The 27115-nt window shown below is 41.3% G+C and overlaps 1 protein-coding gene across 3 annotated transcripts in view; it reads right to left on the bottom strand.

Annotated features, from left to right (window-relative positions):
* ARFIP1 (ARF interacting protein 1) overlaps positions 1–27115 on the bottom strand; it is a 189036-nt gene that overhangs the window by 14733 nt on the left and 147188 nt on the right. For all 3 annotated transcript variants that reach the window (XM_077477052.1, XM_077477053.1, XM_077477054.1), the window contains 2 exons: positions 21576–21733; positions 16115–16289 (listed from right to left, as the gene is read on the bottom strand). In XM_077477052.1, coding sequence (XP_077333178.1) covers positions 16115–16289; positions 21576–21733 — 333 coding nt within the window. The remainder of the gene's footprint in view (positions 1–16114; positions 16290–21575; positions 21734–27115) is intronic.

Raw genomic sequence — 27115 nt, 5'->3', positions numbered from 1 at the left:
CATTACCAGTAAACACAATAGAAAAAAAAAAAGTCCCTAAATCTTTTCTAACTTTTGAGCAAACCAATATATGGCTATTGACATTTTTTTTGTACCAAAAATATGTAGAAGAATATATATATCAGCCTAAACTGATGAAATTATTTTTTTTATATATTTTTTTGGATATTTCAAGGAAAATTGTCTTTTGTTTGGATATGTATAGCGCAAAAAATTAAAACTGCAGAGGTGATCAAATACCAAAAGAAAGCTCTATTTTGGGGGGGGGGGGACGACTTAAATTTGTTTTGGGTACAGCGTCGGACAACCACGCAATTGCCAGTTAAAGCAACAATGCTGCATCAACAAAAAATGGCCTGGTCATTAAGGGGGAAAATTCTTCCGGTCCTTAACCACTTCAGCCTCGGACCATTTTGCTGGTCAAAGACCAGACCACTTTCTGCAGTTCGGTACTGTGTCGCTTTACCTGACAATTGCACGGTCATGCAACGTGGCTCCCAAAAAAAAAATTAATATCCTTTTTTTCCCCACAAATAGAGCTTTCTTTTGGTGATATTTGATCACCCCTGCGGTTTTTATTTTTTGCGCTATAAACAAAAATAGAGCGACAATTTTGAAAAGAACGCATTCTTTTTTACTTTTTGTTATAATAAATATCCCCCAAAAATATATAAAAATTTTTTTTGCTCAGTTTGGACCGATACGTATTGTACATATTTTTGGTAAAAAAAAAAAATCAAAAAAAAAAATCACAATAAGCGATTATTGATTGGTTTGCGCAAAAGTTATAGCGTTTACAAAATAAGGGATAGTTTTATGGCATCTTTATTAATATTTCTTTTTTTTTACTAGTAATGGTGGCGATCAGCGATTTTTATTGCGACTGCGACATTATGGCGGACACAGCGGACATTTTTGACACATTTTGGGACCATTGTCATTTATACAGCAATAACTGGCAGTGAAGGGGTTAACCAGTGGGTGGCAGTGTAGGGGGTAAGTGTTCCTAGGGGTGTGTTACTAACTGTTGGGGGCTGGGCTTTAATTTAGTGAACACTGATCTCTGCTCCAATCACATGGAGCAGAGATCAGCGTCACTAGTTGCTAGGCAGAACGGGGAGATGCTGTTTACAACGGCATTTACTCGCTCGGCCTCCCCGTGAGATGATCACGGGGGTCCCGAGCGGCACGCGAGCGCGGCAAATTTAAAGGGACGTACAGGTACGCCCATTTGGCTGCCCGTGCCATTCTGCCGACATACATTGGCGTGCGCTGGTCGGGAAGCGGTTAAGTGGTTAAAGACCACCGATTGCTCAGTTCTCAATCTTCAGTGAGCAGAGAGCCTGTGACTGGTAGTAACCATCTCTCTGCTCTGCCCCTCCAGCACTCGACGGAGTGCTGGGCTGTGAAGAGGGCAATTGAGAAGCTGAGCCAGCTGCCAGTCAGGCTTTCCAGAGCCTGGACCGACCAAGTAATGTCAGCCGTCAGCTGAAAACAGGCCAGAGGAGTGCAGAACAAACCGCACTCCTGAGATCCAAAGGAAAATTAATGGCAAAAAAGCTTTGGCCATACTTCTCCTTTAAAGGCAAACTCTGGGCTAAGGATTCCTCCTCTACTTCCACTTCTGAAAGTCCACCAAGCAGTATTTTATGCTTTATATACATTATGAATGCAGGGCACCACGATACAAGCATTTAAGGGGACTGCTCATTAAAAGGAGGGAAGGTTTCATGCACTTCACCATTAAAGGATAAGTTGACCTTCACCAACATGTTACATATTTAGTGTGTAATATGCAATTCTCACTGCCCAATTTTCACCCTTGTGTGACAGCAGGAGAGCCTCTTCCCGCACTGGCTGTCAAAACCAAAAAACGCTCTGTCCACACAGCTGTGTGAAACATTCACCCAGATCTGTGAATGAATGCACGAACAACAAGTCCTGTCTGCCACTACAGAAGATGGCTTGTATTTCTGAATGAACTGCAAGGGCGCTAGTGAGAGCACTTTCATTGACACTTCCTGCACTTGAGTAACTATCTGCGCATACAGGAGCCAGATACTGCACCCGCGATCTGATGATCATGGGTGCAATGTTCTGCAGGCTCCCAAAAAAAAAAAAAAAAAATATATATATATATATATATATATATATATATATATATATATATATATATATATATATATATATATATAAATGCACTTAATCTACAAAAACAATATGCATTTTTTTTCTTTTCTTGGGGAACTTAACCTTTAAGCATAGGAGCTTTAATTAAAGAGCAGCGTTTATGAAGAAATGCAAAGTTTCTACTTTCTTTGCAACAGTTGAGATGCTTAGAAGAAGCCCAGTGCCCAATCATCACACATATGGTTAGGGATCATGGACCCTCTGTGCAGCCTGCATGCTGGATTTCAGTGTGCCCCCAGAGAGCACACCCGCGAGGGCACAGGGAAGCACACGAGACGAGGATCTGGGAAAGCACAGAATATTGAACTCACAGTAATGGCAGAGTATAGTCAAGTTGTGGTTCTCTGTCTCACCCGAGCAGGCAGCTACTGGTAAGTAGTACAGCCCAAGCTTGAAGGCTCCCTGGAAACATGTATTTGTGCATTACTACCCATTCCTTGTGGTTTTGTTTAGCTCTATGCATCGAGACCAACAGGAATAACTAGAAGCAGGCAGAAGTGCATAGGGACGCAGGGCAAGAGACAAACTAGGAATACAAAAAGGGAGACATTAAAACAGGCTGCAGACATAGGTGCTGCTACCCACAGGGGATCAGGGAGGTGCAGAAGGTATGAAAAAGGGCAGAGGTACAAAAAAGTAAACTGAGGCAGATGTACGCTGTAATGCTCAGAGTATACAAGTCCTAGAATAAATGTTATAGGTAGAACACACTCTCACTGGGGATAGGCTGAATGACACTGGGGGGACGGTGGTGGTGTCATCCTCTACCGCCACCACCTTTGATCCCATCCCTCACCACCACTGATCTCATCCCTACCGTACCCCCCCCCATCACCTCTGTTGAAGTGATGGTGGGTGGGTAGGGATGGGATCAGTAAGAAGCAGAGGTGGTGGAGGACTTGGGATAGATCGATTGCACTGAAATTCAAATAGTCAGACAGTCACTCACTTGAATGCCCCCAGGGATGCCTTTCCTCATGGGGAGAGAGAGAGACCCTCCCCTTCACTCGATTGGTGTCAGCTGACTTAATTTTTCAGTGTCTGCTCTGCCTCCCTACATTCTCTCTCTCTCTGGATAGGCGGGGCGGGATGGGGCGGTCCAGACAGTCTCTCTGAGTCTCAGCCTCCTCTCAACTCCGTGGGCGAAAGCACCCCTCCCGTGGCGGAATGAACGGCCAGGCAGCATGGCCACGGCTGGCCTCCCAGGCGGTAAATGTAATTGCGGTAACGCCGCCCAAGTAATGGGAACGGAGTTACCATGAGGGGAAGAGCAATCGGTTAGATTACTCGTTACCCTCTAAAGTAAGTGCGTTAAGTAACTCTGTTTATTTTAACGGAGTTACTTACATCACTGGTCCTAAGTATTCAGACCCTTTGCTGTGACACTTATATATTTAACTCAGGTGCTGTCCATTTCTTCTGATCATCCTTAGATGGTTCTACACCTTCATTTGAATCCAGCTGTGTTTGATTATACTGATTGGACTTGATTAGGAAAGCCACACACACCTGTCTATACAAGACCTTACAGCTCAGTGCATGTCTGAGCAAATGAGAATCATGAGGTCAAAAGGAACTGCCTGAAAAGCTCAGAGACAGAATTGTGGTAAGGCACAGATCTGGCCAAGGTTACCAAAAAAAAAAATTCTGCTGCACTTAAGGTTCCTAAGAGCACAGTGGCCTCCATAATCCTTAAATGGAAGACTTTTGGGACGAGAACCCTTCCTAGAGCTGGCCGTCTGGCCAAACTGAGCTATCGGGGGAGAAGAGCCTTGGGGAGAGAGGTAAAGAAGAACCCAAAGATCACTGTGGCTGAGCTCCAGAGATGCAATCAGGAGAAAGTTGTAGAAAGTCAACCATCACTGCAGCTCTCCACCAGTCAGGGCTTTATGGCAGGGTGGCTTGACGGAAGCCTCTCCTCAGTGCAAGACACATGAAAGCCCACATGGAGTTTGCTAAAGAAAAAAAAAAAAAAGAAAAAACACATGAAGGACTCCAAGATGGTGAGAAATAAGATTCTCTGGTCTGATGAGACCAAGATAGAACTTTTAGGCCTTAATTTTAAGCGGTATGTGTGGAGAAAACCAGGCACTGCTCATCACCTGTCCAATACAGTCCCAACAGTGAAGCATGGCGGTGGCAGCATCATGCTGTGGGGGTGTTTTTCAGCTGCAGGGACAGGATGACTGGTTGCAATCGAGGGAAAGATGAATGCGGCCAAGTACAGGGATATCCTGGGTGAAAACCTTCTCCAGAGTGCTCAGGACCTCAGACTGGGCCGAAGGTTTACCTTCCAACAAGACAATGACCCTAAGCACACAGATAAAATAACGAAGGAGTGGCTTCACAACAACTCCGTGACTGTTCTTGAATGGCCCAGCCAGAGCCCTGACTTAAACCCAATTGAGCATCTCTGGAGAGACCTAAAAATAGCTGTCCACCAACATTTACCATCCAACCTGACAGAACTGGAGAAGATCTGCAAGGAGGAATGGCAGAGGATCCCCAAATCCAGGTGTGAAAAACTTGTTGCATCTTTCCCAAAAGGACTCATGGCTGTATTAGAGCAAAAGGGTGCTTCTACTAAATACTGAGCAAAGGGTCTGAATACTTAGGACCATGTGCCATTCCAATAATTCTGTGTTTTTCTGTCAGTATGGGGTGCTGTGTGTACATTAATGAACAAAAAAAATGAACTTAAATGATTTTAACAAATGACTGCAATATAACAAAGAGTGAAAAATGTAAAGGGGCCTGAATACTTTCCATCCCCACTGTACTTGCTGGGCCTTTTTCCCTGGTAAAGTGTTACATCTCATGCTGTCAGTTTGAAAGATGTGTTAAAAAAATATATATATATATACATACACACATATATATATATATATATATACACACACATATATATATATATATATATATATATACACACACACATATATATATATATATATATATATACACACACACATATATATATATATATATATATATACACACACACATATATATATATATATATATATATATATATATATACACACACACACACACACACACATATATATATATATATATATATATATATATATATATATATATATATATATATATATATATATATATATATATATATATATATATATATATATATATATATATATATATATATATATATATATATATATATATATGCTATGAAATGAAAAATACTGCCTGTACCATATCTAAACATCTCTCTACTAAAAACATTTATAGTAATTTTATCCGTTTTTCTCAAGTTCCGGTCTTCTTTTTTTAATGCATTACTTTCTGGTTTGCATTTCCTGTTGTAGGTGGAACCAATCATCTCTTGAGTAACTGTCCTGGAAGGTGATTTGGGAAAATGTATTGTGCAGGGAGGGGGGGGGGGGGGAAGCTTGCCCGAAAGCAGATTTTAGATTACATTATAACTGGCTCTACAGAAGGACCAGTTCTTTTAATGTGCGCACATAAAAGTTTAGAAAAGCTCTCATTACCCCAGGGCAGGCCCAGAATGCACAGATCTTCAGACAAGCTTAAATGCTGTGTAGGTGAACTGTCACTTCGTTTGCATTCCACACAAAGACTTCAAAAAACCAACAACCTGTTTTTCTTTCTGCAAAGCATGGCATATTTATTTTCAAGGAGTCTGTGTTAGATCTGCCATACATTTGGATGATAAATAAAACGGTTCTATGCCTTGGAGTTATTTGGTCATTTATAAGTAGCAACTGCATTGCATCAGTAAGAAGAAAAAACAAAATTAGAAGCAGTGGTGTCAAATCACTGCAAAGTCAGTTTCATATTTCTATAATCATTACCAAAAATTAAAACTAAAACTAAACAAAAATCTGCAGTTTTTAATAAAAAGGTTGAAATACCATCCTTTCATTAACCAATTCAATACTTTACCCTCTTCCTGCCCAGGCCAAACAACTAGTTTTTCTTTCAGTTATAAAATTTAGCAAATAATCTTTTTCATAAATTTAGGTCAAAATGTATTCTGCTCAATCTTTTTTGGTAATAGGTTATATATGCACACACACATATACACAGTGCTCAACATAAATGAGTACACCCCTTTTGAAAAGTACGATTTTAATCACTATCTCAAGGGACACAAGTCCATTTTGAAAAAATTCCAAAATTTTGACAAAACTGAGTTTTATAGAACATTTGTTTAGCTCATTACGTGAAAATAAGGTTAAGAATAATATAAAAAGATAGATGTTACAATATGTGACCAACTTGTTCATTCCATGCCTAGGAGACTTGGTGCTGTCCTTACAAATCATAGAGGTCATATAAAATACTAGATGTGGTAGTTTTTGTTGTGGGGTGTATTCATTTTTGCGTCAACTAGTTTCAGTAAAAGTGAAGATTCTGTAATCTAAGTTAAATTCTTAACCTTACTTTCACGTAAAAAGCTAAGAAAACGTTCTAAAAAAAAAAAAAAAAAAACAGTTGTCAAAATTTAGAAATAATTTGTGTCCACTGAGATATTGATTAAAATCATACTTTTCATGTACGTGTTTTTTTTTGGGGGGGTGTCAGTGTATTTTATTATTTTTACAATTTAACCTTTTCAATATTTATTACATTATTTATTTTTATTTATTTTATTTTTTAGCTTGCTGAGATACTAGGGGTCTTAACACCCGACATCTCCCTTCTGAGACAGGGAAAGGGACTGAAAGGGCACAGATTTCCCAGTCCCTTTCTCTGCAGCCCTAGCTGCACTGAAGATCAATTGACAGGAGACAGCGGCTCCTCTCTATTCATAAACTGAAGTATCGTAAAGACAGTTTACGATGCTCAGTGAGTTATGAATGAACAGTCAGTTATCACTGGCTCTGTGCATTCAGAAAAAGAAGGAGCCGGTAAATGCACATTACTAGCACATTATGCAATTGCCCTACAGGTGTTTTTTTTTTTTTTTTTAAACATCCATGGTTTACGACTGTTTTATTGGCAAGATACTGGCTACCCAAGTCCAAAAATCCCAGTAATAAACAGGTAATTGTTTACTTAGGTGGAGGAGAGTTTTTTGGCATGGGTGATCTCAGTGTGGCATACAGTGCTTTGCATAAATATTTTGTTGCAGCATATTTACTGCAGAATCAAACAAGACCAAGCACTAAAAAAAAAAAATGGGTCCGAAATTACACTAGGACCTCTATACCCATATTCAATCTCAGCATGAAAGCGAAAAGTTGGTAAATAGATATACCTTTCTCCTCCGGCATCCACACAACAGAAAATGGCACAATCTTTCCAGAAAGAACCTTGGAACCCTGAGGAACCTACAACTTATTAGAAGGCACTAGCACAATGCAGGTGCACTTTCCAGCATGATTTTGGATACACAGCATTGCCACGATTTCACCAAAAGTGTGTGACCTCACCCTAGTCTAGATTAGAAAGGTGTAAGCAGGGAATAAGTATTTTCTCAGTCTTTTTCCCACAGTTTGTACTTTAATGCTGTTGTTTAAACATGATGGTGGAAGCCCAGATGTAATAAGGTGGCCTCGCTTTTAAAGGCACGCTCTGCTTTAAATGACGCAGTACTGTAGCATATCTGTTGAGCTAATGAAGACATTGTTCCTGTAGCGTATAAACTACCATACGGATAACATATTTATGACATCACAGGTGAGGAGTCTTGAAATGGTATACTCTTCAGAACTCCTAGGCATTCCCATTGTGCATTCTTCTTTTGTTAGCGGTGGACTTTAAGAGTTTAGTATAATTTGGTACTCTTACTCATTCCTTGAAACTAGACAATACCTGAAAAACTTTTTCCTGTGAGCTCACACACAATATTATCAACTCTCACATAATTCATAATAATTCTGTGATGACTGTTTCATATATCCAGGGGCTAATTCCTCACTCGCAATTCTTCTGATCCATGTTACCCAGATGTTTTCATTTTACATGGTATAGTTAAACATGACTGTGCATCCCTCACCACTGATGTGTCAAGCGCAATGAAACCCTGGCTTTGAAGATATGAGATTTTCACAGAAATGTCTGCTTTGCATGGTTTAGCTTCAAATACACAATGTAAATATCCTTCCCCCACAGCAGACTTACATCTGTTACTGGATATTCACTCTAAAGTATTTGCATGCCAGGAATATGGAGGCATACAGCAGCACTGCATTACAGCTGTAACCTACAATATGTGAGCAAAGATTGGCCTATGCTTTTCTCAGAGAAGCATATACTATATACACATATATCATTTCCACCAATTGCTTCCCAATAGGTAATGATATCAGAGGACTTCTATAAAACCGTTGAGATTAGAACTATGCATCTTAAAGATGAAGATTTTGTTAATTAATAATTATATGTAAAATCTTCTATATAGAATAACCAGTAACTTTAGCTTGCACATTATAAACATAACTACAAAGTTTAAATTATTTTTTATATCTTCAGAGGGCCATGTTGACTAATCACTAAAACACTTCAAAACACTGGATTTTATTTGGCCGAGTTCAAAGACTCATAGCAAGGTATTGTTCCCCCCCAAAACTGGAGCCACGGGCATCCCACAATAAATGCACACTTCAGGTGCCCACTCGGCAACTACTCTGCACAACCATTCATCCAGAATCCACTGGAATGGTCTTGTGTTTTTGTTTCTCGTCTTTGTGCTTGGAGAAGCTACCTTTAAAAGGCATTATATAAAATACATTTTATTATTATCATGGGGGGTACTTTAGCTGGCCACACACATGCAGGTTCCAGTGGCTCCATTTTGAAAAAAGGATGCGCAGCACAATGTTTACAAAGCATGACAGCAAGGACAGTTGGGGAGACCGCCTCGGGATGCTTGCATGAATTATACTGTACAAAAACTCTTTGCAAAGAGAAGGGGGAAAGAATGGATTCCAGGCTTCTGGTAAGCCATGGGCCACCACCAAGCCAAAGAGAAAAGTATTTTATCAAAATGTTATGTTGCAGCTGCATATATTACCCTGTATTCTGCACTCCTGACTTTGGCATTCTGAGTTTAACATGCTTATAAACACTGCAATCTGTGTGTTATACACTCCCCGACCGCTGCACCCTGCACGTTATACACTCCCCGACCGCTGCACCCTGCACATTATACACTCCCCGACCGCTGCACCCTGCACATTATACACTCCCCGACAGCTGCACCCTGCACATTATACACTCCCCGACCGCTGCACCCTGCACATTATACACTCCCCCGACCTCTGCACCCTGCACATTATACACGCCCCCGACCTCTGCACCCTGCACATTATACACGCCCCCGACCTCTGCACATTATACACGCCCCCGACCTCTGCACATTATACACGCCCCCGACCTCTGCACATTATACACGCCCCCGACCTCTGCACATTATACACGCCCCCGACCTCTGCACATTATACACGCCCCCGACCTCTGCACATTATACACGCCCCCGACCTCTGCACATTATACACGCCCCCGACCTCTGCACATTATACACGCCCCCGACCTCTGCACATTATACACGCCCCCGACCTCTGCACATTATACACGCCCCCGACCTCTGCACATTATACACGCCCCCGACCTCTGCACATTATACACGCCCTTCGACCTCTGCACATTATACACGCCCCCGACCTCTGCACATTATACACGCCCCCGACCTCTGCACATTATACACGCCCCCGACCTCTGCACATTATACACGCCCCCGACCTCTGCACATTATACACGCCCCCGACCTCTGCACATTATACACGCCCCGACCTCTGCACATTATACACGCCCCGACCTCTGCACATTATACACGCCCCGACCTCTGCACATTATACACGCCCCGACCTCTGCACATTATACACGCCCCGACCTCTGCACATTATACACTCCCCGACCTCTGCACATTATACACGCCCCGACCTCTGCACATTATACACGCCCCGACCTCTGCACATTATACACGCCCCGACCTCTGCACATTATACACGCCCCGACCTCTGCACATTATACATGCCCCGACCTCTGCACCTTGAACATTATACACACTTGACCTCTGCTCCCTGTGCATTACACATGCCTGACCTGGACACCCTGTGCATTGCATTACACACTCCTCACTCCTGCACTTAGTATGTTAGACACTCCTAATTTGTGCATTCAATACAATTACACACTCCTGACCTCTGCTCATTCATTTAACTTCACACCTTTAAGCCCCTTACACTGTTAAACCCAGAATTTCGGCACAGTATGTGCATCACATTTTTCACACTGCCCTTGTGGAAGAGCATGTTAAATACGGGGGTGTAATTTGTGGGTGTGGCTAAAAATGAAAGCAGGATTTTGTGTGTTTAAAAGTCGAAGTGGTCAGTAGGGGGGTGGGGATCTGAATGTCATTCTGAAAATCTGATGACATTCATTTACAGTGACCTCTAGCCATCCAGCTCACCCACAGGAATTAATAAACGCAGGGCACGTGTTCAGTAGCAGGAATAGCTAACAGATGTTTTTAAAGGCTGTGTAGCACCAGGCAGGGATTGAAGGAACAGGGAGGATTAAGTATTTCCAGATGGGCTGTACTAACGGGGTGGGGGTTACATTTACGACAACCATTTTACTTACCTGAGCCCCATCTCAATCCAGGGATATGCATGAGAGAAGCTATCCCAGGTTTTTCTCCTCATCAGTGCACACAGCAGCTGCTGCTGCTGCCGCCAAGTAAAGACACTGAGCCAATGAGGAGACTGTGCCAAGCTACGCTCTGTGTGCGAATGGACAATGTCCAGTCACAGGAGTGCAGCTTCGGAGCGAGCCTGCCTGCTTGAGTGCTCTCTTAACAAGAGGCTTGCTATTGGGGCACTCGGCAGGAGGGAGGAGCCAGGACCACCAGCGGGGAATCCAAAAATAAGAGGATCAGAGCTGCTCTGTACAAAACCATTGCACAAAGCAGGTAAGTACATGTTTTTTATAAATTTTTTAAAAAATACACCTTTTAGAATCAGCTTTATTGCTGCATTACAGAAGAAGAATTTTTCTTGTAAATAGATAAAAGGGTTGCTTTACAAAATAAAAGGTTTAACCTTCAAAACAGCTGTTTTTTTACAGTAGGTAATAAGTACATCGAAGAAAAATGTACACCTTTAACTAGTACTGCAAGTTCAGTTCGCCCAGAGTTCCAAGTTGTATTAATTATAAGTCTAAACCCATATACCGCCCAATTTCCCGAGGCCATTTTTGTTTGTACAGAAAATTTAATTTATAGCCATTGCACACACCCCTCTTATGTACTTCACTCAGGAAATTTGACAAGTACAATTTTAAAAGAATGAATTATTTCCCTGTAAATGAAAAGTACACAGAAAAAAAAAAAAACTGGAGTGGATTTATCCGTCTAGGCAATCAAACAGGGGGGCCAGAAAGATGGAATCTTAATACTTAACTAGTTAAGCGCCAGAGTCATTTCTATATTTCAGTCATAGACTTGTACATTTAAACTAGAACCTCACTAACATTTATGACACCACAGTGATCCTATTATGGAGCCAAACAAGGCTATTTCAAGTAGATGATAAAACGAACAAAAAAAAAAAAGGAAAGAAAGAAATTAAAAATAAAACAAATATGCAGGTTTCCAGGTCTAAAGTATTAATGTTATGCTGCAATTTGTCACTTCTACGATGACATGAAAATGATGTTACGTGTACACTATTTCTGAATGTAATTAAAGTGATATTAAACCCAAACATTTAATTCATTGCAGTTTACTGAACATTAGATGTGGTGGCTGCATACGTTTTCTGTTTGCAGGATTTTTCCCTCTGGCAATGACACACCTCCTGTATTAGAGTGCCCCCAATCTGAATGATGGAGTACAGGGGGCAGATTTGGACTGCAGCATTGTCAGTATGGAGGGAGGGAAGTGTTATAGGTACTAGTAGAATTAACACTAACAAATTGAAGCTGAACTCCAGCTAATATTTTATAAGCTGTTACAAAAACTTTTTTTCCCCCCTTTTGGGATAAAAAGATTTTACATAAATACATGCTGATCACTGTAAGCACCTCAACAGTGTTAAATGGTTTGTACGATTCCTGTAACTGCAGGAGAGCTTGTTCTGTTGAAAAACAGACTTACTGACTGGATCACCAGATGAAAACAGAAGAAAACAAAAGAAAACGTCTAAAAAATAAAATGAATGCAACCATCACATCTAAGGACTGGTAAGCTGCAAAATAATAAAATGTTTGCTTTTGTGTTTAACACTTCTTTAGGGCCAATTCACACATTGTGCAGTGACAGGCATTGTACTGCACTGTAAAATGCCTGTCACAGCAAGGACACACAGAAAACAAAGGTTTTTCTGTGTGTCTCATTCACACTGCAAAGCAGCCTGAAGCAGTGCTGCAGCTTCCAGCAAGAAAATTCAGATATGCTGCATTTGTTACAGCACACTGCATAGAACAGCATGGTGCTGCTATACCGAGTCATAAATGAAGCGAGTACTTATGTCCACTTCAGAAATACCTTGTAAAAAAAAAAAAAAAAAAAACAATTGGACTGAATCTGAAAATCGCACAACACACAGCTCCCTATCAGTCAGGAATGGACAGCTGCCAGAGAGGTACAGCACTCTAGCTGCTGTCTGTTCCTGTGTGAATACAGATTTAAGTCTTAAAGGAAACACATTTGTAACAATAGCATAACCCTAAATCAAAGTACCTCTCCAAAAAGCTAATCCAGTGGTACTATTCCAATCCTTAACGAGTACCTAAAAATTAGAAACAATGGCATTGAAACGACATAGCTCAATTCTTTTAGGATCCGTGGGTGGATGCCATCTGGTCCAGGTGCTTTAGCCACCTTTATTCTATATAAATATATATGGACCATATTACTTTTGAGCCATTGTGGATCATTTAGGGTTGTGTCAATACTATCCCCATTATGAGCTTAAGCTCCCCCATGCGCCTTTGTATACACAGAGCTTTAAAAGTTATTTAATAAACTTGCCTTCTCTTTGGCCCCAGTCACCCACTCCAGAATACAAAATAATAATCTGCAAATTGAGCTGGACCAAACCAAGTGTCAAAGAGATCAAATTATATGAATTCATCTTGTAGAGAATTCACAAAATGTCTGCTATTGCACCACAACCTAACCACGCCACAAATTAGATCTTTTCTCTACATCAATTCTCCTTTAAACACGTCACACTAGAAAAGCAATGCTGCCGTGAGCATTTATCAAGTAATTTAAAAACTTTTTCAACACTTCATAAAGACAACAAAAACATGTCAAACACATCATAAATGCTATAGGAGCGTTTAGTGAGCTTTGCTTCATTCTTCATAAATCAACACACATGTGAACAAGCCCTAAGGCTTTCTAGGGGCATAAATGACACATCTAATTTCCTGACTACAAATCACATTTTTGAAAGCACTGGAGCACCAGGACAGCAGAAACACACACAAAATGGCCACATTTAGAGTAAACAGCCCAAGGTATTTACGAGGCAAGGTGAGTCTTTGGAAAAGTTAATTTTTTTGCCACATTTTTGGAAAATGTCAAAAGAAAATGAAAATAGTTTTTGCACAAAGTTGTCAGTTTAAGATATTTTTTCACACACCATGTGTATACTTAACATTTCAGCCCAAAACACATTCTGCTACTCCTCCCAAGTACGTGGCTACATGGCTGAGACCTTTTCAATGTTTGGAATGATAATGCACCAAACATGGTATCTTGTGTATCACACAAATCAACCATTTATATCAAAGTACTGTAATAGTTGGCTCTATTCGTGCAGGCAGTCCCAATATATGTCTATTGGGATGCAGCGGCTGCACAGACAAAGCTACTTCTCCCAATCTGACATCCTGGCTTGTGGTGTGGTAGTTAAGCATTTAGGGCGTTAAAACTGTTTACCGCCTAGATAACTCTTTAGAGAGAGTACCGCAAGTGTAAATTGGCCAATTTTTTTTCTTTTTACATTAAAAATGCATAAATACATCACGGTCACCAGAACAGTACAGTGTTACTATGGTGACACTATACTGCTCTGATCAGAGACCCTGTCTACTGCAATGGAATACAGCGATTACCAACCAGGGCAATACAATGTTACTGTAGTGAAAGTGCACTGCTCTAATGACAATGATCAGTGTCAGATCACTGCTGTTTTTTTTTTATTTTATTTTTTCACTTTTTTAGCACGTAGTACACTGCCCAGTAGTTGACTGCTGTGTGAGTAGATGCTTCACAGGCTGCAGCTGGCAGCCTGTGTTTACATTGCAATCACTGTGATTGACCATGTACCATGTGATCACTGTGGCCAATCACAACATGCCTGTATGTATCACGATTTGTGATCCACCATGTCTGGTGATCACAGCAATCACAGACTGCACAGCTGAGCATCCTCTGGGCTGCTTACGAGTGCCCACAATGAGAGGACATACAGGCGCATTCCTGTAAAACAAGGTGGTTCAATTTGAACGTCATCTAATACTTTATGTATTTAAAGCAAGTTTTTTCTTTTAGAAAAAGACTAAGCAATAAGAATAATAAAAGTTGATTGTTGCAAGCACCACTGTCATTGTTAAAAGGTTTGTTCCAAACTGAAACTTTTGCTAACGATTAACAACTTTGTGTTGAATGGTTTGTCTCAACCCTTTAACTTTCACTTTTGCTGGACAGCTTGGACAGTTAAAGTGGATAAACGGATCTAATTGTGTATTGACAGGTAATGGGGGGACCCATTAAAAAAAAATATCTGTTCATTCTATTGAAAGACTTTTTGAATTTTTGATTTTGCTTATAGTTACAGTAAGATTTATGAAAACCTATATTTCAATATGTTTATCATGATGCCTCACTGTTTATTCATTTGTTAAGTAAATATTTTTTTGTAATCTGTTGCAACATTTCATACCTGTAGATCCTGCCAGTAACATCCCTTTCCCATTTCAGGCTGAAAATCTAAATTATAGCCCTAGAATTCATCATCTAATTTTGGTGTGCGTAAGGATTCTGAATTTGTGTTACACAGTAAGTATTTACAAATGTGTACATGGTCTTCAAAATGCCAGTGTGTGGGTGGGGTAAGACCTTTTATGGCTATGGTGTGGTGGAAAAGCAGGCCTGGCTTAGCAGATTTTAAGAAGCTATTCTGCACGGAGGAGGCTGTAGAGTCCATATTTGGCTAGATCGAGGACAGGGCTGCATAGAACACAGAAAGGGCAGAGGGCATACACCCCAAAAAAAAACTGCACTAAGGCAAGATTCACACCATGTTATCTCAAGCACATTAAAGTACAATAATACTATGTGCACTGCGGTCTGGAAGTCAAACCATCTTGAATGGGCTGTCAATACACAGCCAAGAATGTTTTAAGCAAAGCACACCTACACACTTAAAAAAAACAGTACACCACAATGCACAGATTGTTTGCTGAAATGCATATGCACTGCAGTGTCCTGGCAGGGTTTCTTTGGGTGTCATTCACGGTGAAAGCCACCACAACACACTGTATTCTATTTTGTACCTTGTGGTAAATACAATGTAAGGTAATTGTCACAACCTCACATTAAAGTTCCTCCATTGGAAAATTCAAACAGTAAGAGATTCACTTAGCAGTAATGATCCTTAAAGCTAAAGCGAATATTTGTAGTCAGTAGGGGGAAAAAATAGTCACATTGCTAAAATAATAATACACAAATCTCCTTTGCAACTGTAAGAACAATGAAGCTGGAAATCTCTCTCACTGGATAGTTAGCATGGTGTACTGGGTCATAGAATGCAAGAACAGAACATGTTCAGAAAACATTTCATGAGAAACAAATGCAGTTGTTTGATTTAACACTAATAATGCATTGGTTTTCCAGAATCATTATGGCAATTACCTTATTCTCCTCAAGGAACTTTAGTTTGATGGAGACATCACTTCGCATTTTGTCATACTTTTCCTTGTGCGCTTGGAAAAGTTGCTGTGATTGCTCAATTTTGGGCAAGGTAATGGCATCACGTGGCCCCAGGTTTAGTTCCTCTAAATCGGTACGGTATGCATCATACTCAATCCTGTTAACGTTTCCACAAAAAATATTATTAAAACGTATTAAGTGAAACAAAAAATTTTAATGTATGCATCATATTTACTGAAAAGATGTCAAAGTACCAACAACAAATCATGGTCTATACCAGTGCTTCGGAACTCAAGTCTGCAATGATAGCAAAAACTGAGTATGGCTGGCCATACACGAGTCATTGTTTTCATTCAAACAGCAAGTTGATCAAAAGAAAATGATTTAATTGCCCCATCCATTCACATGCTCGATGTGGATTGGGGGATTTCTCCTGCTAAGCCTTTGTATTCCAGCGGTGGGGAGACTTCTCCACTGTCAAGGGAAAAATTCCAACAGGCTGGTCATACACAAAAGTCAACTTGATAGATGTTGAACTGGCTGAATTCCGATCCATGTATGGCCGGCTTAATGCATGTCACATGGAGCAACTAAACTATAATTGCAATGATCTTTAATCATGGTTAAAAATGTGCAATACTAAAAAGGAAAGCTTGTTTCACTGTGTATATGCAAAAAGTCAACATTGAATGCTTCTGTGCTGCTCACTACCCGACTAGAGGATATTTTTTAAATGTATTATTATTGAATATTTTTTTTATAGGTACTTGGTAAAGCGCTCTGTAAATTGGAGGCACTATCTCTATATCTATACACACACACACACATATACATCTATATCTCTATATCTACATACATACACACACACACACACACACACACACACATACATACATACATACATACATACATACATACACACACACAACATTCACATCAGTCCCTGCCATCCAGGAGCTTAGAATTTAAGGTATATTGTGTACATACATAATTATATTTTTCTCTTCTTTATTCACTCTGAATATGTAATTTTACAACAAAACCAAACCAGATAAATGTTTAATAGATAAGCAACCAATCAGGTTGAAATTTGTAAAATTATTTAGAATATTAAATTCTGACAGCACTCCAATTTAGAAGGCATACATAGTCTTAGCATATATATAATAAAATATCCACACCCAGCTTACAGTTTAATGACAGCACAATTGTTGACATTTGTGAAAAATGGGCTAAACCAAGTTTTTCGCAGTCGAGCTGTGGCTGCTTCTAAAAGATGGGACCTAAGTCATTCAAAGCAATAGCCATTTTGCAGTCCTATTAAAGTGACTTAAGCTCTGAAAGAATAGGCCTTATAAGCTTAAAGCGTTTGTCAACCCCAAAAAAAAAAAATTATCCTGCTCATTTAAAGTATGTTATATGACACGGTGCCTGTCCTGTGTCATTTGGCTCTCTGTAACAACTAAAAAACCTGGCTGATCCTGCCAGTTTCTCCCCACCCCTCTGTAAACGGACCACGGTGTATCATGGCTCCTGAGACCAGACACAGTGGTCAGTTGACGTGCCTCATGCTATTTGCTCTGTCCGTCTGCCCCCTACTGCTGCTGCTCTCATAACACTAACCTGTATACGCCATCAGCACTGCCTTCTATTGCAGTGTCCCCTTCTGTGAATGTTTTATAAATAGAAATGCTGTAAATACCTAATTTAAGAGCCGAGATTGCGATCACATGACCAGCCAGCTCTCCTCCTCCCCTCCAGACTGACATCAGCAGAGGAATCTCAGCCCCGACAGCTGCATCTCTCAGAGGAGAAAAGAAGAAAGCTGGCCAGTCATGTGATCGCAATCTCTTCAGTGAAATAAGGAATTTGCAGCATTTCTTTTTTATAAATCACACAGAGGGGGATACTACAATTGGAGGCAGTGCTGATGGTGTATACAGGTTAGAATGGCTTAACATCCACTTTAAGAGCAATGTGTGAAAAATAGTTTCTGTTTTGTAAAAGGAATTTTACATAGAACCTAGTTGTATATAGATATCAATCTTAGAATGGTAAGACATTTTTACATAGTAATGTATGGTTTAAACTGATGTGTTTCATGTAGCTAGATGCACTCCAGGTTTACTTAATGAAAGCTTTAAAAGAACAGAACAATTCATGAATGGGCAAGTGCAATCCTGTAGAGACGACAAGTATAAAATAAATCACCAGTTATAAGCTCCTAATAAAACTTCACAAATATGCAATTAGACGGTTCTTCCCCAGGAACAATGCCATCAAAAACAGTGTATATTGTTTGCTGGATTAAACACACATGACCTCACCAATATATAACACAATAAAAGTACACAAAAAATAAATCATGGTGCTTTACCAGCACCTCTAGGTATAGAAACATGTCACATCCACATATTTGAGATCTGGTAGAAGAAAAGAAAAAGTCTAGACAAGGAAAGCTCCTTTAGACCTGGTTCACATTAATTACATGTGCGTTTGCACACGCATGTTACTGGTAGAGCAGCCATTCTTTTCAATGTGCTGCCCTATCCAAGAGAAATGCAGGGAAAGTAGTCCTGTGCCCTTTTTTATTAAATCACTCCACACCGAACTGCATCGTGCTTCAGCCCTATGTGGTCTGGCACACGTGAAAACACGCAGGTGTTGATGCTTGGTAGTGCCATTGAGAATAGCACCCCTGCTAAAAGTGCAGCGCGTTTTTCCCACGGGTCCCACAGAGGTGGGAACCTAGCCTTGAAGAGCAGTCTATAAATCTGACTTGATATTACTGATGTTCTGAGGGACTGCACAATTGTAAATAGCATAGCATCATCTACCAGAGGCATCCTTCCGGTATACTGTAACTGGGGAGACCCCTAAAGATTTTACCCCCTTCCTGACCAGAGCATGTTTTACAATTTAGCACTGCGTCGCTTTAACTGACAATTGCGCAGTCATGCGATGCTGTACCCAAACTAATTTGCATCCTTTTTTCCCCCACAAATAGAGCTTTCTTTTTGTGGTATTTGATTACCTCTGTGGTTTTTATTTTTTTGCTATAAACAAAAATAAAGCGACAATTTTGAAAAAAGAAAACAATTTTTTTTCACTTTTTGCTATAATAAATATCCCCAAAAATGTTTTTGCTGGTCTTGCCAACCAGCAGCTGCAGTTTTACTGCGGCAGAATGGCACGGCTGGGTGAAACTACGTTACCTTACGTCACGTCACTTCCCCTTTTGACCACTAGGGGCATGGGCAAGAAACACACCGATACCGATTCTTTCAGGGGAGAAGAGACATTTAAACCCTTGATCGCCCCCTAGTGTTAACCCCTTCCCTGCCAGTGATATTTACACAATAATCAGTGCATTTTATAGCACTGATCGCCATATAATTGTCAATGGCTTAAAAAAAGTGTCCTATGTGTCCGCCATAATGTTGCAGTCCCGATAAAAATCTATCCCCTATTTTGTAAACCAATCAATATATGCTTGTTGCGATTATTATTATTTTTTTTACCAAAAATATGTAAAAGAATACACTAGTGCAAAAAATAAAAATAAAAACACGCATAAGCGATGAAAAATACCACCAAAAGAAAGCTCTATTTGTAAGAAAAAAAAATATGTCAATTTTGTTTGGGTACGTCGTTGCACGACCGTACAATTGTGAGTTAAAGCGATGCAGTGCCGAATCGCCAAAAGTGGCCTGGCCAATGAGCAGCCAAATATTCCGGGGCTGGAATGGTTAAAAAACGAATTTCTTCATCAGTTTAGGCCAATATATATATTCTTGTAGATATTCTTGGTAAAAAAATAAAAAATAAAAAAAATATTAAAAAAAAAATAAAAAAATCGCAATAGGCATACCTAGAGTGGTTTGCACAAAAGTTATAGCGTCTGCAAACTATGGGACAGATTTATGACATTTTTATTTTTTTTACTAGTAATGGCGGTGATCTGCGATTTTTAATCGGGATTACGATATTGCGGCAGACAGATCTGACACATTTTTGGGACCATTGACATTTATACAGCAATCAGTGCTATAAAATGCACCGATTACTGTGTAAATGTCACTGGTAGGGAAGGGGTTAACACTAGGGGCAATCAAGGAGTTAAATGTGTGTTCCCTCAGTGTGCTCTAACTGTATGGGGATAGGACTGAGTAAAAGGGGAGACATATCGTTATTCCTATTTACTAGGAACAAACGACATGTCTGCTCTTCCCTAACAGCACAGGCATTTGTGTGATCACGCCCACCGGCCACGCGCATTGGGTACCCCACTATACAGCGGTCGGCACGTGCCCTCTGGCGCCTCTTAAAGGGCATTTTGTGCACATGTTCCACTTTGCCAATGTATATCGATGTGAGCCGGTCGCCAAGTGGTTAAACACAAAAGCAAAAACACTTAACCACTTGAGACCCGCGCTATAGCCGAATGACGGCTACAGCGTGGATCTCCTTTGCCGGGACTACGTCTATTGACGTCGTCCCGTGCACGAGCGGCCTGCGCGGCCCCTGAGGGGCGCGCGCGGTGCGCTCTGTGATCGGCGAGTCTATGAGACTTGCCTGATCACCAATCCGAGCAAGGGGTCGATCCCGACCCCTTATCACGTGATCAGCTGTCAGCCAATGACAGCTGATCATGTGATATAACGGAGTCGGTAATCGGCTATTATTCCTCCTCGCACTGATAGCGCGAGGAGGAAAAAAAAGAGCCGATCACCGGTGGCCGTGATCGGGACATCAGTCCCGATCACGGCCAGCCCTGCCAGTGCCCACCTGCCCCCTCATCACTAAACAAAATTAAAAAATAAGTGCCCCCTGTCAGTGCCACCCAGCAGTGCCCACAGTGCCACCCAGCAGTGCCCACAATCTGCCTCAAAGGTGCTGCACCCCAGTGCCACATATCCGTGCCCATCAGTGTAATCTACCAGTGCCCATCAGTGCCCAGCAGTGCCACCTATCAGAGCCACCTATCAGTGCCCATCAGTTCCATCAGTGGTACCTATCAGTGCCCCTTAGTGCCACCCATCCGTGCCATCTTATCTGTGCCCATCTTTGCCCACCAGTGCAGCCTATCAGTGCCCACCAGTGCAGCCTCATCAGCGCACTTCAATGAAGGAGAAAAATGACCTGTTTGCAAAATTTTATAACAAACTATTAAACATGATTTTTTATTTTTTATTTTTTTTGCGTCTTTTTTTGTTTGTTTAGCAAAAAATAAAACTCCCAGCTGTAATTAAATACCACCAAAAGAAAGCTCTATTTGTGGGAAAAAAATTATAAAAATTTCATTTGGGTACAGTGTTGTATGCCCGCGCAATTGTCATTCAAATTGCATCAGCGCTGAAAGCTGAAAATTGGTCTGGGACTGTGGGGGGTTTAAGTGCCCAGTAAGCAAGTGGTTAATTAAGAATACATTTTCATTCGTTACCTGGCTGTTTCATACTGCTTCACAGTAATCAATGTGTCCTCAATTGTCTTGTTCACTAGTGTATTTACACTTGCAATAAAAAAATTCATGGCCCCAAGTAGTGTTTCTCCGTTCTTGGCAAGAAGCTTCTGTGTATCTGCGTTGTATCCAAATTCCTCCTAAAATGCAATAGAAACACACAACTCAGATAACAGAAAAACAGTACTGCTCCACCCAACCTTGATAACAAAATAAAACCCACTATAAAAATTAAAAAAACATTACATTCATAAGGTGCAGGAAGTAAGCCTAACATGAATTTTGTTTTTATTTCACAGACGTTTTAAATTTCTGTTTCAATAGTTTTTATTCAGGTTTAACAAATTGTTAACAAGCAAAAGTTCCTCAAATGCAAGGGCTAGCATGGAGGATGAAAACAGATATAGCTCACAAGAAGGGCGAAAATAAGGTGACGTAAACAGAAAAAACGAGAGATAACCAAGGACCAAGGGGCCCCAGCAAGGTCCCCCAAAACTATGGGGCTTCCCCTAGGCCTGTCAAAATCCAAAAAGGTGGTGCAATATACAGCCTTAACTGAACAGGATAGGAGGAGCAGAAAACAGAAGAAAGTTAGACAGAAACGTGAAGCTAGAGGGAGGGAGGGAGGTCGCTCCCCTTCCGAGTAAGGAGCTAGAGAAGGGATAGCAGAGTCTAGGAGGAGAAGGAGAAGGTTTCATTTTCTATACATGTATATGCAAACAAAACTGAACAGCAAAAGTAACAGTACCAGGGGTCTGAACAGGCTAAAACACTCTTTGCTTGAGCAATTGAAGCAATAGTGTTTTTTTCTTAGAACAAATCACAAATAGACACTGTACTACAAACATGCTGTATTTTCAATCTCCTACCTCTACTTTTTTGTTACAGCAGTTGTGCAGTGTCTAAATAGGATTGTGCAATGAAAGACTAGTTATACTGGCCATACACTATACGAAAAACAAACATTTGTCCGTGAAAGCAAACGATAGTCCAGAGAGAGAGAGAGAGAGAGAGAGAGAGAGAGAGAGAGAGAGAGAGAGAGAGAGAGAGAGAGAGACAGAGAGACAGAGACAGAGAGACAGAGACAGAGAGAGAGACAGAGAGAGAGACAGAGAGAGAGACAGAGAGAGAGACAGAGAGAGAGACAGAGAGAGAGACAGAGAGAGAGACAGAGAGAGAGACAGAGAGAGAGACAGAGAGAGAGAGAGAGAGAGAAGAAGAGAGACCACATCTGCTTAAAACTTATGGAAGAAGAAATGCACTAAATCTCCCCAGTAAAGGACACTCCTCTTGAAAATTCTGATCCTGTTTGCTTTCAGTGCAGGTTGCCAAAGTGGTAGCACTCATCTGAGACTGCAAAGGATCAAACAGCCAACATTTACACTGATAGCAAGTATGCTCTCAAAGTAGTCCATGATTATGGACACATAAGGAAGAATAGAAAAAAACTGGAAATATGTTCAAGAACTTTTTGAAGCTGTCACCTTCCCAAAGGAAGTACCCATCCTGAAGGTCAAGGCATATACAGAAACATAGCTGAAACACCAATGGAAGCAATCATGACCCTAATCACTGATTTTGCAGAAGAATAAGCAGTCACCCGTAACAGATTTAAGGAAAAGAAGAACAAATAATGAAAATAAAAGAACTGATTAAGAGATTGAAAGAATCTGCACCTGACAATTGGAATAAAAAACATGTAAAGGAACGGAGCAAAGAAGAATCAAGATAGACTTTTGTGCAAGGAAAATAGAATATGTATCCCACCTCAAACGAAGAAGACGATTGTGCAACTAGCCCGAGTCATGTAGGCCCCAAGGCAATGGAGAGAAACATGAGCAAGGCTGGATGTTTTTTTTTTTCCATAAAGAATTTATTTTATTGAAGATAATGCAGAATATAACAGAGATATATTAACAGTTAATTCAATAATTCTGGCACTCTTGTTCCAGTGGCCAGAAGCAACAATCACAAAAATAGACAATAGAACTTGTGCTGCCATCTGTTCCCGTCTAGACTTAAATTATACAACATCAAAATCGGTTTGATCGTCTGTGTCTAGTAGTCCAATGCAGTTAAGCCAATGAGTGGCAATTGGTTTGTGGGTCAGCTTCTCATATTGGTCAATTCTCACTGGAATTTGGGTCTTTAGAAAGTCGGACCCGCAGAGTCTTTTTCCTAAGCACAGGGGGAAAGTGGGCCGGGGGCCCACCTGTAGGTCGACCCCAAGCACCACCTCCCCCCCAGAACTACCAGTCGAAGAGAAAAGAGAAAAAAAAGAAAGAGCAGAAAGAAAAGGGGGGGGGGGACACCGGGAGGGGAAGGAGAGGGATAAGGGGGGGAGTACAGGAGGAAGAGGGGACAAGCTTTTTCTGTTTTGAGGAGGGGGTGGGGACACCACCAGCTACCCTCCCCATCAGATTATCTTAGCTCATCTGTTCTTGCAGGGCTGTCCCCTCCCTTGGCCCTACGCCAGCCTGAGACAGCGTAATAGCCATTCGATTATTGGCCATCGTCTCTCAATAAATTGATAATCTGGCGACCTACGGAACTTGAACCACGTCTCCCAAATCACAGAAAAACTGGCAATTCTATCTTGAGTAGCGAATATCAACTCCTCAATCCCTGCAATGTGATCAATGCGTGAGGTCCATTCTTTCATAGATGGAATCCCAGCCAACTGGTAGGCAGAGCCTCGCGGCATTGATCATATGCATTGCAACTGATTTGAAATATCTTCTCTTTGAAATTTGCGAGTGGTGTAAAAGGTACTGTGCTGGTGTATATTCTAAGGGGAGCGAAGAGATCAAAGTCGATGTATCATGTACCTTCCGCCAGTATGGTTGGAACCTGAGGGCATTCCCACCATATATGCAAGAAAGCCCCGAGCCCCTGACCACATCTCCAACAGCGGTCGGAGACTGTGTGTATAAACCTGTGCATTATCTCCGGTGTTTTATACCACCGAGTCTTAATTTTGTACCCGTTCTCTTGTGTGTGGACATTCATTGACCCTTTGTGAATGTATAAATGTATGCGCTCCCAGCTTGTATGGGTCAATTCTATGTTCAATTGTCTTTCCCAAAAGTCATGTTCTTTTTGCAGGATGGTATGTGCATCCTGAAACATGGAAGTATATTTCATTGAAATTACATGACGCTAAGGAGAGTAACTTGAGCACAAAGCTTCGAAAACCGTAGTTGCTTTAGTGAATTTACCCGATTGTCGGCCTGTCTAGGTAATGCTCAAGTTGGATATATTCCCAGAAGGGGAACGATTTTGTCAACTACAAGGAAGCTAGTTGCCTCTGGCTAAGGAACCTGCCTCTGGAAAAGAAGTGCTTGGCTAATATCTCTGTGTGTGGCCATTCTGCAGACAGGTAGGACCTAGCTAAACCGGGTGTAAAGTCTGGATTTCCCCGAATGAGAGTAAGGGCACCCACTTTGTCCGAGATTTCATGGGCTTTACACGCTCTATCAAAGGCCTCTAAAGTAGCATTTATAAATGGGTGGGAATGCGCGACCGCGGGCACATGTCTCTTGGTCAGCCAAAGAAGTGAACCAAGATTAGTTCCAACAATCAATTGTTCCAGGAGAACCCATCCCTTGCATTGCTTATGAACCTTCCAGTCCACTATCCGAGCTAGCCGATAGGCCCAATAATACCTCTGGAGGTCTGGGAGCCCGATTCCCCCCCTTAGCTTTTGGTAGCACCAGCTTCGTCCACTGAATTCTCACCCCTCTGACTCCCCAAAGAAACGTTCTACACATTTTCTTGTAGGCCGCAAAAAAGGAGGGAGGCAGAACGATTGGTATGGTCTGTATCTTATACAGGATAAGGGGGAGAACCGTCATCTTTATAATAGCGGCTCGTCCAAACCAGGAAACGGTGGGGGAGTCCCACATAATGAGGTCTTGTTGTAGCTTCTTCAGTTCCGTCAGATAGTTCATGTCATACAAGTCTACTAGCCTGCTGGGTAATTGAATGTCTAAGTAGGTGATGGCATCTGTCTTCCATGTAATCAGGAAGTTCCTTTGGCACAATTGTACTTCGTGAGGGGGTAGCGTGATATTTAGGGCAAAAGACTTGGAAAAGTTAAATTTTCAGATTAGAAATACATCGGAATTGTTCTAATACTTGCATCAGATTTGGTAGGGAAGTCAAGGGAGATGAGAGGAAAAGCAGGACGTCGTCTGCGAATGCCGCAAGTTTGTATTCTCGGCCTTGTACCTCAATATCTTTTATATTCGTGTTCGTTCGGATACATCTAAGAAAGGGTTCCAATGTCAAGATGTAAAGTAAGGGAGAAAGGGGACAGCCCTGTCTGGTTCCGTTCCGGATGGAGAAGGCCTCTGACAGGTGACCGTTGTCTCGGACTCTGGCACTTGGGTTAGTGTATAGAGCTTTAATAAACAATCACATGTGGTTCCCGAGGCCTACTGTCTCCAGGACTGAGTCCATATAGTCCCAGGCCACCCGGTCAAAGGCCTTCTTCGCATCCATGGACAGAAAAAAACCCTTCCTATGCGTGGAGGACAGCTAGTGATGCAGGTTTAGCGCCTTAATGGTGTTGTCACTGGCCTCCCTGCCAGGGACAAAAACCACTTGGTCCAGCCCCACCCAGGCCGGTATGTGACAAGAAAGCCTGGTAGCTGATATTTTGGAGAATAATTTCACGTCTACATTTAAGAGTGATATTGGTCGGTAGTTCGCGACACTCGTCGGATCTTTGTTTTCTTTCGGTAACACTGATATAGGCTTCTAGTACACTCCAGGGGGGATCCGATGTTTCTGCTAGAGAGTTGAAAGCTTTTATGAACCCTGGGCCTAGGAGGTCTGGAAAACTTGTATAATACTGTGCTGTGTAGCCATCAGGCCCATGACTCTTGCCCGGCTTTGTAGACTTTAAAGCATCTGCCCATTCCTCTAAAGACAACGGGGCTTCAAGAGCCCGTTGGTCTTCAGACGATAAGGCTGTAGGGCTATAAAGAAACTCGCTTATTAAGCGCAATCTCTCCTCCGCTGAGGGTGGGTTTTGTTCATACTTCCGCAGGTCATACAGTTTACTATAGTAATCTTGAAACAGGCCCGCTATCGTTTTTGGTATGTATCCCTCCCGTGTCAAGGGCTGGATGGTTTATTCAACACTCCAAAAATTAATGTCAAGACTTTGAGGGATGCATAATCTCTGTTAAAAATAACCCAGGAAAACAGACGAGAGTAAGACAAAGACGCCAAGATGCCAAGACAACAGCAAAGAAGCTCCTTTCCGAAGTAATATGCCACTTTGGAGTCCCTGAAACCATAGAGAGTGACAGAGGAACACATTTCACTGGACAGATCATGCAAAATGATATGCAAGGACTTGGCAACTGAGCAGGCCTTCCTTCCATGCCCCTATCATCCTCAGAGTTCAGGGAAGGTAGAAAAATAATGCAATCATTAAAGACAGGCTAGTTAAATCAATGCAGAAAATTGGAAGATGGGTCAGTAAAGAAACAATGGCCAGAACTGTTGCCTCT

The sequence above is a fragment of the Lithobates pipiens genome, unplaced genomic scaffold (assembly GCF_037356315.1).
Source record: "Lithobates pipiens isolate NorthernLeopardFrog02 unplaced genomic scaffold, aLitPip1_a1.2 Scaffold_13, whole genome shotgun sequence".
Taxonomy (NCBI): domain Eukaryota; kingdom Metazoa; phylum Chordata; class Amphibia; order Anura; family Ranidae; genus Lithobates; species Lithobates pipiens.
The sequence above is the reverse complement of the archived record's forward strand: the minus strand, read 5'-3'. Positions and strand labels throughout refer to the sequence as shown.